Raw genomic sequence first — 18772 nt, 5'->3', positions numbered from 1 at the left:
CCCACCAATGACAAGGAATGTATCAAGAGAAGACAGAGCGTGAGATGTGTTTGAGAGACAAGGGATCCTGTTTGGAAGAACTGCAGGCTATGGAAGGAATGTGGGACATGAGATCCCAACGGCAGGTTACGATTAGAATCGTAAAGCCTGGGATGCACGTGATATACAACGCTCAGACTTTATTTTCTCGTAATGAGGTACTAAAGAAACGCTTGGACCATGAGGCTTAGAGGCAGGTTTTAAATGACCCCAAGTGTGTCCTCTGAAGCTGCGAACAGGTCTCCACGTTTATTCACATAGTAACGGTGCACATTTTTAAACCATTTTCCTACACCTGCTCAGTCTTCCCGCTTTTGTACAATGATCTCAGTGAATGACACCCCCGGTTCTTGGATTAAGAAGCCCCCCTAAAAAGTGTTACCGCCCAGAATCCCACTTCTAGGAATCTATCCCAAAAGACACTCTGGCAAAAATACAAAATGAAAGATGCACAAGGCTGCTGCAGCATCACTAGTAACAGCAAAAGGCTGAAGCCACTCAACTGTGAGCCCACATGACTGAACCAAGATGCATCCCTGTCGTAGGTGACTAAGCTGTGAAAAGGTGTGAGGCAGATCTCCATATACGGACAGAGGATAATTCTACTATAAATCGTTAGATGAAGAAATACACATTCAAAACAGAATTTATAATCCGCTACCCTTCTGGGGAGAAATAGGAAGCAACATAGATTTATAAAATGTGCTTATATTTTCAAAAAGAAAGATAGATGGGTACACCAATGAAAATGATAAATTATGAAGGGAGAGAAGGAGCGAGGTAGGGAAAGTGGGGGTAGAGGTGAGATTTCTGGGAGCGCGTCGTTTTACAATTTAGGTTTTAGAGTCACTCATGCGTTTTGAATCCTCTATGGCACCCAGCCATGCTCAGAACGGGGTAGCGTCTCTGTAAGTACCGCCTGAGCTAATCAGATCTAGGCTGAGATGGAGTGCTGACGCCCCTTCCCTGGGCCACACAGCACTTGTGTGGGCAGGAAGGCAAGTCTTCCACAGCACCATGCGTCCGGCCATTGTCCCAGCTGGAGCCGAGCAGCCCCTACCTCATCAGGGAGGCAGGTGGTGGTGGTGCAGCCGCAGTCATTGGTGACGGTGGAGGCCAGGTACCCCAGTGGGCAGGTCACCGCCGAGCTGGTACAGTTGCAAACACACTTATACTCATCACAGCACTGGGTCTTCTGAAGGACCGGCGTCCGGTGCGGGGGACAGGAGGGCGGGGACCCCCTTGGGCATTCCTCCTTCCTGCAGGCTGAGGGGCAGCACGAGGTGATGCCCCGGTCCTGCCACACTGAGCCCTGCACTCAGCCTGGGTTCCTAAGCATTCAGCTACGATCTAAGGTCCCAGGGAACTCTAGCCCCAGAATATTAAGTCAGAAACACACGGGGGCCCAGCTCAGGAGCTGAGGGATAGTCAATCATACCAAAAAGTGGTTAGTCTGCAGAAAAATAAGGAAACTAACCCAAAGGAGAATATGAAGCTATGTTAATGGAGAAGCTAAGGCTGCGAGGCTCCACCACCTTCCCGGGCACATCTGGAAGGGGTGGGGTCCCTCCAGCTGCAGACACTCAGAGATGACTGGTGTAGAATCTCTGAGACCCAGCGAGCCCTGGGCACATAGGTACCGGTTAGCATTTTTATAAGCTGGTAGCTTATGAGATCCTATCCCCAACCTCAGTACCTGGAATAATAAATGACCTACAGTTTTAGGTCCTCCAACAATGATGAATGAAAAATGACAGCAATCTTGTCAAATCCACAATGCCCTTTTATCACTGCCAAATCCCATCCCATGCCTTTGCCTGTTCCCAGCCTTCTGCAGATACAATGTGTTCTCCCGCACTCGAGGGTTTTCATCTCAGAACTCAAGTGAGATTCTCAATCAACAGGATGAGAAACGGGTAGTGACTTAAAGTGGGTATTCTTAGTAACTAAATACAGAATTCAGCTTCTTGACATGTCCAGAAACTGTCTTTAGTCCAACCCTATGCTTAAACTGTAGTATTTAGAAATTAAATACATAAACATACAGAGGAAGAAAAATCTATAAACTTATTTGGGAATAAGATCCAGTGATTTGAACAAACCAAGGGTACACTCCTTCCCCTCCATGGCTTATGGGAGGGTGGGAGAAAATAAAGATTAGATCTGGAGGCTTCTTCGTCTCAGGTCCAAATGCCATCTAATAAGCCCAAAAGGGGGATGCCTGCAGCTGTGTCCACACCCCGTTCCCCATCGTAGCCTGTGGCTGGGAGGAGTCTTAGGGCATTCAGTCCACGTGTGACCCTGACCCCTTTGTTCTAGACACACCCCAAGCCCAGACTCAGCTCACTAGAATACAGGATGCCTTCCCAGACCAGGGGACAGTGACTGCACCGCCCGTCCTCACCCACGGAGGGAGAACTTACAGCAGGTGAAGTTGGGTCTGCACTCGCCGGGGTTGGTCAGTGTAGGCTGGAGGCCACCTTCGCAGTGAGGCACCGGGGGCAGGTCACAGCTCACCAGGTCACACACTGAGGGCCCAGAGAGAGAGAGACGTGCACTCAGAATTCAGCAAGGCTACTCTTGTGCTAGTGAGTGGCTCCCTACACTACATTCCTACTCACGCAGACCTTCACTGTTTCACATATGTGATGATGATAAATTGAAGGCAGAGCTAGAGATGGAGATAGAGGAAAAGATACAGGAAGATGGAAAGAGGGGAAGAGATGGAGATAGAGATGGAGATACACGGACAGGGAGGGGGCGGGGGGAGGTGATGATAGATAGACAGACAGATGATAGATAAATAGATAGATAGATGATAGATACATAGATAGGTAGAGAGATAGCAAGATAGATAGATAATAGATAGATGATAGATACACAGATAGATACATAGATAGGTAGACAGATAGGAAGATAGATAGATAGGTAGATAAAAACAGATAGATGATAGATATATAGATAAATAGATGATAGATACATAGACAGTAGATAGATAATAGATAGAAAGATGATAGGTAGATAGATAGATAATAGAACGACAGATAGATAGGAAGGTAGATAGACAGATAGATAGATACAAGCCATGTTGATTACTCTTGTCATCTGCAGGGACTCCAGATCTTGGCCAATCACTTGAACCCTCTAGACCTCAGGATCATCTTCTGTAAGGTGGGCAGTCTACCTCACAGGGTCGGTCTATTGATGTCTTGAAATAATGAAGGCAAAGTGCCTGGCACATTGGAGAAGCTTCAAAATGTCCATAAAATGAGGGCTTTGAACTAAATGACCCCCAGTTCCCTCCACTGTTAACATCTTAAGACCTATTTTTACTAAATTGTTCTCCAGTCAGATTCGCCCCTCACTCCCGCCCAGCCACATAAGGCTTCTCTTTATCCCTGATAAATTTCATCAGCCTAAAGCAATGTCTCAGATGATTTCTTTTTTAGATCCTCAGACTGTCTTGATCTATCTGCTCTCCCTCAAAGGTTTCATCGCCTCAAACTTCACAAGCCTGTGCTTTATGTCTTCATCTGTACAATTAACAAACGCCTGTGACAGGATGGGGACAAAGCACTAAAGACTTCCTGCCGTGTTTCTCAGAATTCCATCAGCTCTAGATTCATTTAATTATACCGTTATTCAGCCCATTATTCACGATGCAGGTTGCAGGCCTATAATGAAACCCTTTGACAAATAACGTGTTGAAGTCAAGGTGCCCATGTGTGGCCTTTTCTACAGTTACTCTGGCATAACTGGCTCTGCAGTAAATCCCTTGCACCTCCCCCACCAGTGATTACCCCATTCTTTTATTTTTGGGGTATCGTTGATAACAATATTACGTTTCAGGTGTACAGCACAGCGATTCACAATTTTTAAAGGTTATACTCCATTTATAGTTGTTATAAAATATTGGCTATATTCCCTGTGCTGTACAATATACCCTGGTAGCTTATTTATTTTATACACAGTAGTTTGTACCTCTTACTCCCCTGCCCCTATCTTGCCCCTCCCCCCTTCCCTCTCCCCACTGGTAACCACTAGTTTGTTCTCTACATCTGTGAGTCTGTTTCTTTTTTGTTATATTCACCAGTTTGTTGTATTTTTAGATTCCACATATAAGCGCTATCATACAGCATTTGTCTTTCTCTGACTTCTTTCACTAAGTATAATACCCTCCAAGTCCATCCATGTCGCTGCAAGTGGCAAAATCTTATTCCTTTTCATGCCTGAGTAGTATTCCATTGCATGTATGTACCCCATCTTCTTTATCCATTCATCTGTTTTGTGGGGGGGTTTTCCTATTTTTTGGCCACACCACGCGGCACTTGGGATCTTAGTTCCCCAACAAGGGATTGAACCCGTGCCCCCCCCGGCGATGGAAGCATGGAGTCTTAACCACTGGACCACCAGGGAACTCCCTATCCATTCATCTGTTGATGGTCGCTTAGGTTGCTTCCATATCTTGGCTGTTGCAAATAATGTTGCTGTGAACATTGCACCCCATTCTTTTTTAATGCTTTCAAAACTTAATAAGTCACAGCAGAATCTTTCTAGGAAACAAATCCTATTTTCCAGAGGCTACTCTTTCCAGGTTTTGGAAAATCCACACCCTGCTCCTGACCACGAGCCCCTTCAGCACCACCATCTTGGCCCCCTCTCCCCAGGGCGGGGCTGGGGTTGGACCCCGAGAAATGCCACGGGTGACACATACCACACTCGTACTCGGGGCAGCACTGCTGCGTGCTCTGCCGGAGACGGGCCACCTCGCACGGGCCGCACACAGGCGCTGGGGGAGAAGAGGCCGCAGAGGTCAGAGAAAGAGACAGCGGTACCCACTGCAGACTCTCGGCAGCGGGAACCAGCCAGGCCCGCTGACGAATGAGTCTCCCAGTGTGTCCTGCTGTCCCCTCAGACGCACCCTCGGGAGAACGAGGCTGAGGGCCAAGGAGGGGACAGCAGGGCAGACACACACACACACACACACACACACACACACACACCCGCACACACCCGCCCCCGAGAGCTCTATCCCCGTGCAGAAAGGGGAGCCCAGCCCGGCGAGGCAAGGAGGGTGGGGCTGGCGTGGGGAATCCACGTGTGGATCTGGTCCACCAGGTCTGAAGACAGGGTGGCCTCGGGGCCTAGAGGGAGCCCTAGGGAGGGGCCTCACCTCTGGCTGTGGGGCAGGGCTGTGTCGTGCAGTTGATCTTCCGCCCGCTGAGGCAAGTGCAGATCTGGCAGGGCTGGTGGTCTGGGACCCACGTTTCCAGAAGCTGAGGGAGAACGAGGTTCAGAGAGGGCCCAGGAGTTCGTGGAAGTTGGGTCCCACCACCCCTGGCTCTGTCTCCCTGGGGGACACCCAGTGCCCGAGCCCCGCCTGGGTCAGAGCTGCACAGATGAACCAAGACAAGCTGACAGATGCTGAGGACCCTGAGGAGGAGGCAGCTGCAGAGGCCTGGGGTGCCTGGGGCACCCACACTGCTTCGTACACTCGGGGGAAGGGCAAGCCCCAGGTCTCAGAAAACATGGAGCTTTCATCACAGCCCTTCTGATGGTGACACCAAAACAAAGCAAGGCGAGAAAATGAGGACTCCTGTGTCACCCCGCCAGCCACTTCCCAGGCCAAAGGAGAAGCTGGGCTGCAGCTTGAGAAAGATGCCACTCATTTCTGCAATGGACTTAAGACTATGTGGCAGGAAGAGCTGAAGGGGGGACAGCAGGACTCTCAGAACCCTCACATTGTTGGGACTGGTGGTGATGTTCCAGACCAGCGTGCAGTTTCCAGGTGAGGGTCACCAGGGCAGCAGGCATCCCCACTGCACAAGGGCTTCAGAGTCCGGAAGCCCCCCAACTCCTACGTCGGTTGGCTTCACCCTCCGCGCCACTGCCTGGTCTCCTCCCGGGCGAGGGGAGGGCCCCCCAGCCTGCCTCCCAGGACTGTGCAAGAAGCAGGAGGCTGTGAAGAGCCCAGATGGGACTGCAGAGCCAGGACTGGGTCCCTTTGGGCTCGGCCGTCAAGGGAAATCCCAGTGAAGTCATCCCTGAATAAACGCATCCTCGTCCGGCAGCTCAAAGGCCGCTAAAAAGTCCCCAGGCCAAGAAGGTCTTACTTATTCCGTCTGCTTCCGTGGTCCGCAGTGAGCATCTGCCACAGACAGGGAGAGAGATGGGACATCTCCGGGTAAACCCCGCCCCGGCCTGCCCAGCCTCCTGTGGGATTAGACCTTGGATGCTTCCCTTGACACCTTCCGCTGCATCCATGTAACCGCCCACATCTGAGCGGCAAGTGTCACGTGGCACGGTTTAAGGGCTTTACGTAAACTACTCATTTAATCCTCATCTAATCCTCACCGCAGCCCCATGACCGGGACATTCTTAGTTATCCCCACTTGTCCAAGGAGAAAGCGGAGGTACTTGCTCGGGGTCACGCCGTTGCAGTGCAGAGATGGGATCTGGACCCAGAATCCCCCTATCATCGCTGTGTTCTGCTGCCTCCCGGTAATCAGTAGCACTAAACATGTTCAAGATATTTCCCCAAAGGCTTTACACTGACTCATCGTATGTTCCTTCTAGTAACCCTAGGGGGTGAGTATGACCATTACTTACACTGACCAGTGAGAGCACTGAGGCACAGACCAGGAGCTCGACCAGGTGGCACAGCCGGGGTCTGGACCCGGCATCCTGGCCCTGCACACCACGTGCCCTCTCTCCAAACCAGCCAGCCCGCTGAGGGGCTGTGGGAGTGCCAGGCACTGGGTACACTGTCCCAGCCCTCGAATGGCTGACTGAGGGGCTGTGGGAGTGCCAGGCACTGGGTACACTGTCCCAGCCCTCGAATGGCTGACGGTCAAGCCGAGGAAATAGGACTTGCCCGTGAAAAGGTGAACGAGATCACTCAATTTTGATGCATCCACACCACGGAATACTACTCAGCCATGAAAACAAACTATGGAACGTACAGTGTGGATGGATCTCGAGAGTATTACGTTGAGTGAAAGAAGCCAAGCAAAGGAGGAGTAACACTGCATGAGTCCATTTACATAAAATTCCAGAAAATGTAAGCGGATCTGCAGTGACAGAAAGCAGACCAGCTGTTGCCTAGGGATGGAGGTGAGGACTGGGGGTGTATTAAACAGGGGCATCAGGGAACTTTCGCAGGTGATGGAAATTTCATTATCTTCATTGTGATGACAGTTTTTACAGATGAATGAACTTGTCAAAATTCATCAGATCGTGGGCTTCCCTGGTGGCGCAGTGGTTGAGAGTCCGCCTGCCGATGCAGGGGACGCGGGTTCGTGCCCCGGTCCGGGAAGATCCCACGTGCCGCGGAGTGGCGGGGCCCGTGAGCCATGGCTGCTGGGCCTGCACGTCCGGAGCCTGTGCTCCGCAACGGGTGAGGCCACAGCAATGAAAGGCCCGCGTACCACACACAAAAAAAAAAAAACATAAAAAAATTCATCAGATCGTACATTTATATTTGGCGCTGTTTACTGTCTGTGAACTCTCCATAAAGGTGATTTTTAAAATAAAAAAAGAGTGCCAGGAGTGCAAAAGAAGAGTTCACTAGGGCTGTGGGCTCCAGAGAGGCCTCACATCCTTGGGGACGTGGCCACTGCAGGAGGCTGTGCTTAACCTGGCGGGCAGGGTGCAGCCCTCAGAGGGAAGAAAGTTCAACAAGGACAAGCCTTGAGCGGGTGGAGAGGGGGTAACGAGGACCAGGAAACAGAACAGAGGCTGCAGCGGCTACTATTCCAGCTTCTCCAAGGGGCTGGGAAGACCCAGGGAGGGGCACAGGGACAGGCGAGGCTGGGCATAGCGGAGGAAGGCGGGAGAACTCACACATCTCCCCAGGTCTCTCTCTGCTCTGCCTCTTTCCTGCTCTTTTACACGGATGGTGATGCCAAGAAAACCATAAATCAAGGGATTTATATTTAGACGTTTAAACGACAAAAGTGATGAGATAAGAACGGAGATATATATTTAGATATTAGGGGTTTCTTTTCTCTGTCTCTCTTTTTTTTTTTTTTTTGGTTGCACTGGGTCTTAGTTGCAGCATGCAGACTCCTTAGTTGTGGCACGCGAACTCTTGGTTGCAGCATGCACGTGGGATCTAGTTCCCTGATCAGGAATCGAACCCGAACCCCCTGCATTGGGAGCGCAGAGTCTTTTACACTGAGCCACCAGGAAAGTCCCTTTTTTTCTCTTTTTAAAAATGAACTCCAGACATCTAAAATTCAAGAACGAATTATACAGCTTTCCACCTCTCCTTGGCAACATCACAATAGATGACCAAAAGCAGGTGTTAAACGTCCTCTTCCAGGGATTTCCATTTTCCCAGGAAGCTTTAATGAAGCAGGTCACAGAATCTACGGCCCTGAAAAAGAGCCCTGTCTGGCAAAGGCTAAGCTTCTAAAAGCGCCCGCGGCCAGCCTTACAGCAGTACCCCTGGCGCATTATGCAGCCAATCGGCCAGCAGAGGGCACTCCTGCATCAGGACAGGCCAACTCCAGGCAGCCCTGTCTCAGCCCCCAGGTTCCAGGGCCTGGTGCAGGACTGTTACCTGGACAGAACAGGTAAGCGAGCTGGCTGGAGTTAAAGATTAAATAAAGATGACAGGAGAACGACCTGCAGAGAATGCAGCAAGGGAAAACTGAAGTCTTCAGAGCCCAAGGTCAAAGCAGGTACTCAGGTACAGGTACAAAGCAAATCACCAGGCACTGCCCACCCCCACCAGGATCTGAGGGAAGATGCAAATTAAATGTCAGTGCTGAGCCGCTACAGAACAGAGAGGAGACGAGGCTCAGCAGACTGGGTGATGCAGGCAATCCCCAGTGAAGCTGAAGCAGTGCTTGCCCAGCACAGCGGGGGGTGTATGGGCAAGGCGGGACAGCCCACGCGTGGTCCCAGATCCCTTTAGAGCAGAGTGCATTTTGCAAAATAAACAAGAGCTATGGAAACTGGTAAATAGTTTGCCCTTCCAAAATTACCACAAGAGATTTCTACCTTGGATTATTTCCCCGAAGAAAAGTTTTCTGGGCTTTATTTTTCAGTTTCAAGAAAATACACTTAATGAAAATGTTCTTCATATTAGATTTTTATTTCCTCTCTACTTTGAAAGTCAAAGCTGGACTGGCTGGATATTTGTCTTCATCCGTTTAAACTATATTTTCTGAAATAACTAAAAACGGCTGTGTTCCCTTCCTAGTTTTTTATTAACTAACTTTATGTCGCTTGATTTTAGAATGTATTTATCAGACTGTATCTATGTCAAAATACTGCACTATTTGCATGCCCTCTTCATACAACTCTGATGCATATTCCCATGTGTGGGACTGAAGGGGGCAGGGAGCAGGGAAAAGGGTCAGAGAGGAGGAGCGGGGAAGGGGGCAGAGACCCTAGGATAAAATTCACAAGCCTCCCGCCCTCGGGTCCCTGCAGACACCTGACTCACAGAGAGCCAGAAATGCAAACCTGAGCTTCCTTCTGATCTCGAGGATGCCAAGGAAGGGGGCAGAGACCATTTCTGACTGCCTCTGAGAGCACCTTGCCACCAACGGCAAAACCAGCCTGAAATGACCACTGGGTGTCAGCACCCCAGGGCAATGGTACATGTCATCTGCGCCCAGCGGGAACCCAGGAGCTGTGCACGTCAGGGAGAGCCGTGTAAGGTTTTGTCAACTCTTTGGGGAACATTATGGTACCGCCAGTTACTTAACTTGGCCAGCTGAAATATGGCAGTAGAGCGCAACTGGGCTTCTTTCCTGGTTTATCACACTGTGAGAACAAACGGGATCCACCGGGCTAAAGCCCAGCAACAGAACAGAGCCAGTGGGACCATCCAGGTAATCGCCTTATTGGTGCCATGCTCACACGGACACCCAGTCAGCTCAGGGTTTAGCTCACAGTTCCCGTGAGGCCAGTGGCAGGGCTTAGACACTATAGGGTGACCTGGTGTAGTGCATAGGGTCTTTTTAAATCACCTCTTGTCATCTGAGCCTCAGTTTCCCATTCAGAGGGACATGTAATAATTACCCTATGGAGCTTTGGGGAGAATCAAATGAAATGGTCCATTTCCTAGCTTCTGATGGCAGGGACAGAATAGTGTAATCCTGGAATGACTGTTTTCGTCATTCTCCAGTTGATTAGCTAGCTTCACCATGTGTTCTCCCAGTTCTGATTAAATACAGTGTTAAGTCACCTGACCTGGTCCACTTAGTGATGAAGGTCTTCCTTGGTGATGATGGAGATGTTAGGTCTTGAGTGCAGCCCATGGTCATAGAACACATCCTCCTTTGCTAGAAGCCAAATGTGCTCCCCCTCTACCAGGCTCTGTGGTATCACTGCCACTTTGAAAGGCAGGACCACTGCCCACACTCACAGGTCCACAGATACACACCGCCCCAGGTACTACAATACACACATTGGCAACTTTGAAGAGATATGACTGCCATCTGAGTCCAAGATGAGGGAGTTTGGTAAATAAATAGCCTTTTAAAATAATGATTCCTAAAAGGCTAAGAGAACTGATGACTTGATGACTCAATGACTTCCAAGAAAATCAGCCCAAAGGGGACCTAGCAAAAGGGAAATTTCATGTATCGAAAAGAGCAAGCTCTTTGGAATCAGACAGAGCTTCAAATACTAACTCCCAACTCCCAACCCCATCTCCTACGAACTGCATCCATGGGCAAGGTACCAAGCTCTCTAAGCCTTCATTTTCTCATAGGTGTTTTGTGAGTATTTATGAGAGGGGATGCTACACACACACACACACACACACACACACACACACACAATTCTATAGTCTAATAAGTCTGAGAAGCACAAACTTGCAATGTACATTAGCATATCAAAAGCTCTAAAGAATCCTGCAATAAAGACACCTGTCTAACATGCTTAGCCGGTGTTCTTTAAAACCTCTTGACCACAGGTGACTGTCAATACCTTGCCTGCTAAACACACCTTCGAAAAACGTTGAAATAATGAATATATAGTGCTCAGTACAATGTAAGGTACCTAATATATCTTAATAATGGTAGACATCACCATAAAATATTCTTTTCCCGTCCCCTCCTGGGTTCCTAGCATTCTATTAAAATGGATATAATGATAAATATAGTAATGGTAGTAATGTGCTGTTACACTCTGGTGTTTGCTCACGCAGCTAACCCATGACAGATCCGGGTTTTGAACCAAGATGTGTCTGACTCCAAAGCCGTTATGCCGTACTGTCTTCCCATCCCTCGGGGACCCCTCCCGGAGAGCAGAGCCCTGCAGCCAAGGTTAGAAGGGGCCAATCACGGGTGAACACTTCCCCCTACTGGCCCCACGGGGGGCGAGAGGCCAGGGTTCCTACCTGGTGCCGGATCCCATCGTCACCGACGCACTGGGTGCAGGCCTCCTCGGGGACACAGCTGCCTTCCAGCAGCACTTGGTGCAGGGGGCAGAAGCAGCCTTCTGAGGGATGGTCCCCACAGAAGCTCGAGTTGCCCTCACATTGGCGGGGGCAGCCGCGCTCACAGTGGTTGTAGACCAGGGATGGTGGGCACAGCACAGCTGCAGACAGAGAAGGGGGTCACCCTCAAGGGTCTGCACCAACCAGCGGAAAGTGGTTCAGCTTCAAGGCCGTTGATCATCTAACAAACTTGCTGGGGCAGAAACTGCTAGTTTCCACCAATTTTCATTCTCTCCATTTTTCATAGAAATAGACCTTCAAGCCGGGCACGTGACCACTCAGAATAAAGACTACATTTCCCAACCTCCCTTGCAATTAAGTGCAGTCATGTGATTACATTCTGACCAATGACCTGTAAAAGCAAGTGTAGACTCTTAACAGCAGTTTCTAAGAATCATTTTTTGAAAGACAGCTGCATCTCTGGCCCTTTTCCTTCCTTCCCCTCATCCCGCCACTTGGAATCTGGATGTGATGGCCAGAGCTCCATCTTAAACCATGAGGAAAAAGCACACCCAACTGAGGATGGAGCAAAGAACTAGAATCCACTTCGAGACCCAGAAAGAGCTGGGACTGCCTCCCTCTGATCAGCTGTGTGACACAGAATTTTACTTCTATCTTACTTGTAGCCAAATTTAATCCCAAATGACGATGTGAACCTTGTATCCTTAGGAAGTTCTATGGTTCTTTTCTTCGAACACACATATATTTAATGCTTTGAAAATTCTCTTAAACTTAAATAAGGAATCCACAGCTATGGAAGGCTGCCCTGGGAGAAGAGCTACAAAGTGATCCACTTCTCCCACTCTGGTCCTGCCCAACCCCTTCCTCACATTTTCACGGTGCCAAGGCAGGTGGTAGGGAAGGTTTCCAAGGATTTAGAGCACCAAAGACTTTCCTATAAATGCACGACAAATTGCCTGGAAGTAGACAAATTAATAAGCAGAGAAGGTGTGATCGGTAACTCAGAAACTAACATTTTCCCCTTAATCTGCAGGTAGGTAGAAAGGAGACTGTGTCATCCACGGGGACTCGGAAAACCAGAGCCCCAAAGACACCTGGGGGTTATCTAGTCCAACTGTCTCATTCCAAGATGCTGAAACTGAGGTCCAGAAAGACTAAGGAAATAGCTGATGACCAGCTGAGCTGGGGCTACGATGCCCAAGTCCTCCAGCCCCAGTTAAAGCTGTGACAGCGTTATAATAATAAACTCGGAGACTCTGAGATGCCTGTACACATTGATTTCCCTCAAAAAAAGGTCAGGGATTACATTAGAAACTGAGGATGTTGAAGTTCAGTGTTCTTATCACTCCAACACCCCCTGAGAGCAGGAGCCATGTCTGATTCATTTTGGTGTCCCTGACATGTTAAATATTAAATACATGCCAAGTCCAAGTAAGGAAGCTGACCTTGGGAGGTGTCTACACTAGCAATCCTGTGGTGTTTGTAATGAAGAAGCTTCTTGGTACTCAAATGGCAAAATTCCACTCACAGTTCAAAATCCTGCTCTGGCATGGGCTGCTCTGCGAGCCTTTGCTAAAGTCTGGTGCAATTCCAAATTCGAGGTGACTGACTGCTCAGTCTGTACTTTGCTGTTGCCGGGACGTGTCTAATACATTAAAATCACATTTGCGTGACCAGCAGAACTACCGCTAGAAAGGACCATGCTCTCATTTACATAGAAATTCATTACATAGAAATTCTATGTTCAAATTACTTATACGTCTACCATCTTATTTGATCCTGAATGTAATCCTAGGAAACAGGAAATCCAGAGGTTTTGATCTTCGTTGCCCAGATAAAGAACGTGAGGCCCAGAGAGGCTGAGCAGGTCCCCCATTCGTTGGTCTTCACAGCGTTTGGGGGTGCGTAAGGAGACTCACCGCAGAAATCGGGGGTCCTCCAGTCGACACACACCCCCTTGGTCCGACAGAGGTGGGCATAAGAGGCAATGGCCTCACACACTTGCTCCTGGTGGCAACTGTCCTGCTGGCAGATGGCGTGAAATGTGGCCGGGGCAAGGACCGCGTGGCACTCGGCAAACAGCGCCGAGAGGAGGACCTGGCAGTGGGAGCCCCTGGAGACGGGACATGGCTCCTCGGGACCCAGCAGGCATGTCTGCCCTGGCTTCTGCACCGTCCACTCCTGGACCAGCGTCTTCCAGTCTGAGGTGACTGTGCCATCCCTCAGCATGAAGTCATTGGCCCCATTCTCATCACAGATGCCTAGAGAAGCAAGGAAAAACATGGTTAGGAGCCCAGGATGCCAACCCCTTGATGCCGGAGACCTGGCCATTCTCCATCACCGCCAGCGTCTGAACCTTACTACTGGACCCAGAAATAGCAGTGGCCAAGGGCCCTGAGGAGAGAGCAAGGAGGGTGTGTGTCAGGGAGGAGAGTTAGAAGATATTCTTACCACAGAGACCATACATCTTTGAGGCAAAGGTCTTGGGGCTCAGCTGCAGCTGGAACTCGTTGTTTTGTGGGGTGAAGGTGAGGATGTGGCCCAGATGGTTGAGTCTGACCTCATACATAATGGCACCGTAGACACTGACCTCCATGTCCCCACCCACGTAAGGGGCAGAGACCAGCCTCCCATTCACCACCACCTGCCCAAAGAAGAAAACCACCCATCAGTAGTCAGGGCAACAAGGAATCCTAGGGCTTCACTCTTAGCCACTTTCCAAAGCTCCTGACGGTTCCTACACATTCACCCCACTCAAGTCCACTGTTATCCACAAACCCAGACATTTGGCAGCAGCTCTTCGAAGACAAAGGAGCTTTGCAGAGCTTGGCAAAAGAGTGGACTCTTATAACACTGAACAGACAGCCATGCATCTGGAACCCGAAAGCCCAGGGATTAAGAGGAACCTTGAGTCACTCTACAGGGAAGATGACTCCTCAAGAAAAGCTGGGGAAGTTGCTTACTTGCCAACTGGTCAGTGCCCTATCTCCAGGAGCATCTAATAGGACTACTTTAAGCATTTGATTTGATTTGATTGACTAGCTCTTTGGAGGCCCCACAATATATCTTATCAAACCTATTAAAATATACACACATCCCGCAATGAATATAATTTTTGCTGTAAAAATTTTAGAAGGCTTTTTATCCTTTTTTTTTTTTTTTTTTTTTGCAGTACACGGGCCTCTCACTGTTGTGGCCTCTCCTCACTGGTGTGGCCTCTTGCAGAGAACAGGCTCCGGACGCACAGGCTCAGCGGCCATGGCTCACGGGCCCAGCCGTTCTGCGGCATGTGGGATCTTCCCGGACCGGGGCACGAACCCGTGTCCCCTGCATCGGCAGGCGGACTCTCAACCACTGCGCCACCAGGGAAGCCCGCTTTTTATCTTTTTGATTTTTATATTTTTGCCTATGAGCTACTCATTTAACATATGACGAGCTGTGATTTTTCAGCAATCACTCTGCACGTTCAAGAATTCTTGCAAGAGGAGAACATCTAACCCATAAGCCGCTTTCACGAAATGAAATATTTACGATTTCTAAATGAACGTGTAAAGAAGCTGGCATAAAGCAACTTCTTGTAAACATTTAATCAAACATTTATTTTTTATCAGTTTTGCAGTTTTCTTTTTGAATCTTGGGTCCACACATTTTGTTTGGGCCCAGAATATTTTCACAGGCCCTAAATATTTTCCTTTGGAAGGTTCGGGTACAGGGCACGTAATGCCTGCTGGGCAAACAGCCTGGTGTCACCCCCATTCTTCTACCAGTGCCAGAAACTGGCACGACATTCATCACAATGTAATGCTATCGAAAATGGACCCTTTCTTCCAAATCTGGACCCAAAACAACATGAAATTACACCACGAGGGAGATAGCAATGAGCCCCTCTTACAAAGGTGGCACTCTGCTCATGGGGCAGGAGGCCGAGTCCACAACAGGGGCACCAGCTAAAACCGGCCGCCACCGGGTCCATGTGGCTTCCCCAAGGGTCTGCCGCTGCCACGCTACAGGACTCACAGAAAGCACCTCCTACCTCCATGTTGCTGCGGAGCTCAACCGAGACACCGTTATGTTTCACCTCGATGGACTTCATGCAGGCCTGCCTTGCCCTGGCGCTGCAGGCGTCATTATGGAGCAGTACCTCCAGGTCTTGCTCCTTGTTGTGAAATAAGACATACGAGCAGTTGCCAGTCAGCTTGAAATTCTGTCCATCAAAGGTCACGATGTGCCGAGTAGAGCTGCCAGTGCAGACACCTGGACGGAGAGAGCAAAGGGTGGATATGACCTGCCCAGACTTCCTCTCCTATCTCCTCTGCTCTCTTTGGACTGACAGGGAGACTTGCGAGTACATCTTTCCATAGACTGCTGACACTGAAAACCATGTTAATGCTTCACATACGGAAAACAAAGAGAATCAGCAGTAAGGAAAATTCAAAATGGAATACAAACAGATACGATTAAAAGAATAATGTAGGTAATGAATAACGGAAGCACACAGAAGGGAGCAGGGAAACCAGCCTAAATAACTTTGGGGAAAAACTTACTATATACCCAGAGGCTAAAGACAAAAAGAATTGTGCACAAATGTGTACTCTAGTTAGTAGATCTGTTTTTCATAAAGGTATTGGTTAGCAGTTCTGAAACTACTTTACGTGTATTCTGTGTAGGGTCTACAGAGGAATGATGGCCCAGGGTTATTCTAAAAGAGATCCTGGGCTTCCCTCGTGGTGCGGTAGTTGAGAGTCTGCCTGCCGATGCAGGGGACACGGTTCGTGCCCCGGTCCGGGAAGATCCCACATGCCGCAGAACGGCTGGGCCCGTGAGCCATGGCCGCTGAGCCTGTGCGTCCGGAGCCTGTGCTCCGCAACGGGAGAGGCCACAGCGGTGAGAGGCCCGCGTACCGCAAAAAAACAAAAAAAAAAGTGATCCTAAGAGAATTTCTGCTACACAGTAAGGAGGACGTCAAAAGAGAGAGAGAAAGAGAGCCTATGAGGGGTTGGATGCAAAAACAAACAAATAAATAAAAAAAATAACAAAACAAAACAAAAAACCCAGAAGGATGGCAGGGTGAAGCAGCAGACAGCGAAAGAATATAGAATATGCAACTGATATCAAAGGACCACTCCTGAGAGCTGGTAAGGAAAAGCAGCTGCCTTAAACACCTGCCAGGCCGGTGAGTGCAGGGCCTCTCACAGAAGCGCCAGTCATATAAGAACTTTGAGAAGCCACTTCCAGCTCCTCCCTCTCTGGGCTCCAAGCTGGAGGGAGGCTGACTACACCCCTTTCCCAGAGGCCAGGAGCCCACACAGGGATTAGGGAGGTGTTTCAACTCTAACTCAAGTTCAAAGTCTTGATTATTACCTGAGAGTGGGCATCTAATTACCAAATTGAGACCGTGTTTTGCGACTTAAAGCAACCATAGAACTCTTTATAAATAAACAGAAATAATACGAGGTCTGGTAGAGTTCTCATCCAGGCAAAAAGGAAATTTATCCCACTCAATAAATTCTAAAGGGAGAGATACAAGATACAGTTTTGATTTCAGCCCACAAGTTGTGTCTGTTCATCATAAGCAACTCGATGCATCCACCGCCGAGCAGGGATTGCCATAAGCAGACATTTCTCCCAACCATGAGACAGAGGGCTAGCCCACCCCACAGGTGAATGCTCCCCACAGGCCTGCATGTGATGGAGTTGACTAGGTCCTCCTATTAAACCAGGCCACCGTGATGGTACACCCTGCATCCAACGCTCAAACACCTACAGGTACGATGGGGGAGCTTCCTGCGGGCTTCTCTCTCACTGCTGTACCTGCACTGCCTAGACCCCCTAAGGGTGACCCGTCAACAGCCAAGCTGAGCACTGACCTCAGAAAATCAATTCTTCCTTCTGGTTACGCATTATCTGGGGAAGTGCCCTCCAAAAGGCACAGGAAGGGAACAGGGAGCCCTGGGACTGAATGGAAACACGTCCCGAGGTCACGAGAGGGAGGGAACATGGGTGGAGGGGGAAACGGGCTTCTGGTCTACCTCTCTGCACAGCCAAGCGAAAAGCACTGCCCCTCGAACACCGTCCAAGCTGGAGAAGCAGAGGACTCACAGGGGCAGGTCCAGCGGCAGCCACAGGCCTCTTCCACCCTGATCGGGGACTGGCTGTTGGGGCAGGAAGGCCGCAGCTGCTGGTCACAGTTGACCCGGTGACTATTCAGCAAGGTCTGGCCATCTGGCAGGCAGGTCACCGTGTGGCACCGATCCGGCAAGGTCCAGATGTCCCCGGGCTGCAGAGAAAGAACCAGGTTCAGGCAGGGAATGGAATGAGGCACTTCAACATCCACCAGGCAACTGACCCCCTTGGAAAACATAGAGACTAGGCCTTGGGCCTAAATGGCAAGGAGACAGGATACAGAAGATAGGATTTACAGGTGGATCCACCCCAACCACAACCAAAATTAAAAAAAAAAAAAAAAAGAGGCTATAATGGTAAGAGGGAGAATTGGACCCAGACCAAAGAAGGAAAAGTTTACCAGGGGAACGAGGGCCCCAAATATACATTCCTGATCTTTCCTTCAAAGTCAACAGAAATGAACGTACCCTCCTCTCATTCCCGTCCTCATCCACGCAAACACTGATGAACCCTGAAACAGACACAAGCAAGATCTCTGTTCCCACCCACCATCCAGAAATTCTGAGCCATTCACTCGGCTACCTGGCTGGTCTTCGAAGCTGGATTAACTCTGAAGAGAACGTGAGTGGGTTTAGCAGTGAGGATGCAGGTACAGGAGATTAGGAGGACGTCATCCCGTGGTTCTTTGTGGTTGGTAGCCCTTACAGTGACACAACAGTGATAATACGGCAACAACCACAATCAGTACCTCCTTGTCCTCTTTTGTATATAGATCAGTGCCTAGTGAGGGGAGGAAAATGCAGCAAGAGGCTGAAACCTTAAAAGAGATCAAGATTCCTACCTGGAGAGCTATCACCTATCGAGAACGGGCAATAACTGTAGCAGGTTTAGACTCACAGCTAATTACATTAGGAAAATATAGAAAACCAGGTTTTAAAAAAAGCATGTATGGTAAAAATGAAAAGTTTCTAACCTTAAATCAACTTAAACTATAGTTTGATGTTATATTCTATGTTACTGTATTTCTTTTTTTTTAATCTTTTCAGTTTCGTATTTTATTGAAGTATAGTTGATTTACAATATTGTGTTAGTTTCAGGTGTACAGCAAAGGGACTGTTATTTTTTTTTCAGATTATCTTCCATTATAGATTATTACAAGATACTGGATGTAATTCCTCGTGCTATACGGTA

General features: G+C 49.1%; 1 protein-coding gene across 1 annotated transcript in view; it reads right to left on the bottom strand.

Annotated features, from left to right (window-relative positions):
* Nucleotides 1–18772, bottom strand: part of VWF (von Willebrand factor) — a 133454-nt gene that overhangs the window by 21597 nt on the left and 93085 nt on the right. Inside the window, exons 33-42 of the mRNA XM_065888271.1 lie at nucleotides 18049–18092; nucleotides 17558–17735; nucleotides 15492–15712; nucleotides 13910–14102; nucleotides 13378–13719; nucleotides 11399–11598; nucleotides 5213–5315; nucleotides 4754–4828; nucleotides 2463–2567; nucleotides 1100–1305 (exon numbers count right to left, since the gene is read on the bottom strand). Of these exons, the coding sequence (XP_065744343.1) occupies nucleotides 1100–1305; nucleotides 2463–2567; nucleotides 4754–4828; nucleotides 5213–5315; nucleotides 11399–11598; nucleotides 13378–13719; nucleotides 13910–14102; nucleotides 15492–15712; nucleotides 17558–17735; nucleotides 18049–18092 (1667 nt within the window). The remainder of the gene's footprint in view (nucleotides 1–1099; nucleotides 1306–2462; nucleotides 2568–4753; nucleotides 4829–5212; nucleotides 5316–11398; nucleotides 11599–13377; nucleotides 13720–13909; nucleotides 14103–15491; nucleotides 15713–17557; nucleotides 17736–18048; nucleotides 18093–18772) is intronic.

The sequence above is a fragment of the Phocoena phocoena genome, chromosome 11, assembly GCF_963924675.1.
Source record: "Phocoena phocoena chromosome 11, mPhoPho1.1, whole genome shotgun sequence".
Taxonomy (NCBI): domain Eukaryota; kingdom Metazoa; phylum Chordata; class Mammalia; order Artiodactyla; family Phocoenidae; genus Phocoena; species Phocoena phocoena.
This window is presented reverse-complemented; position numbering and strand designations above follow the sequence as displayed.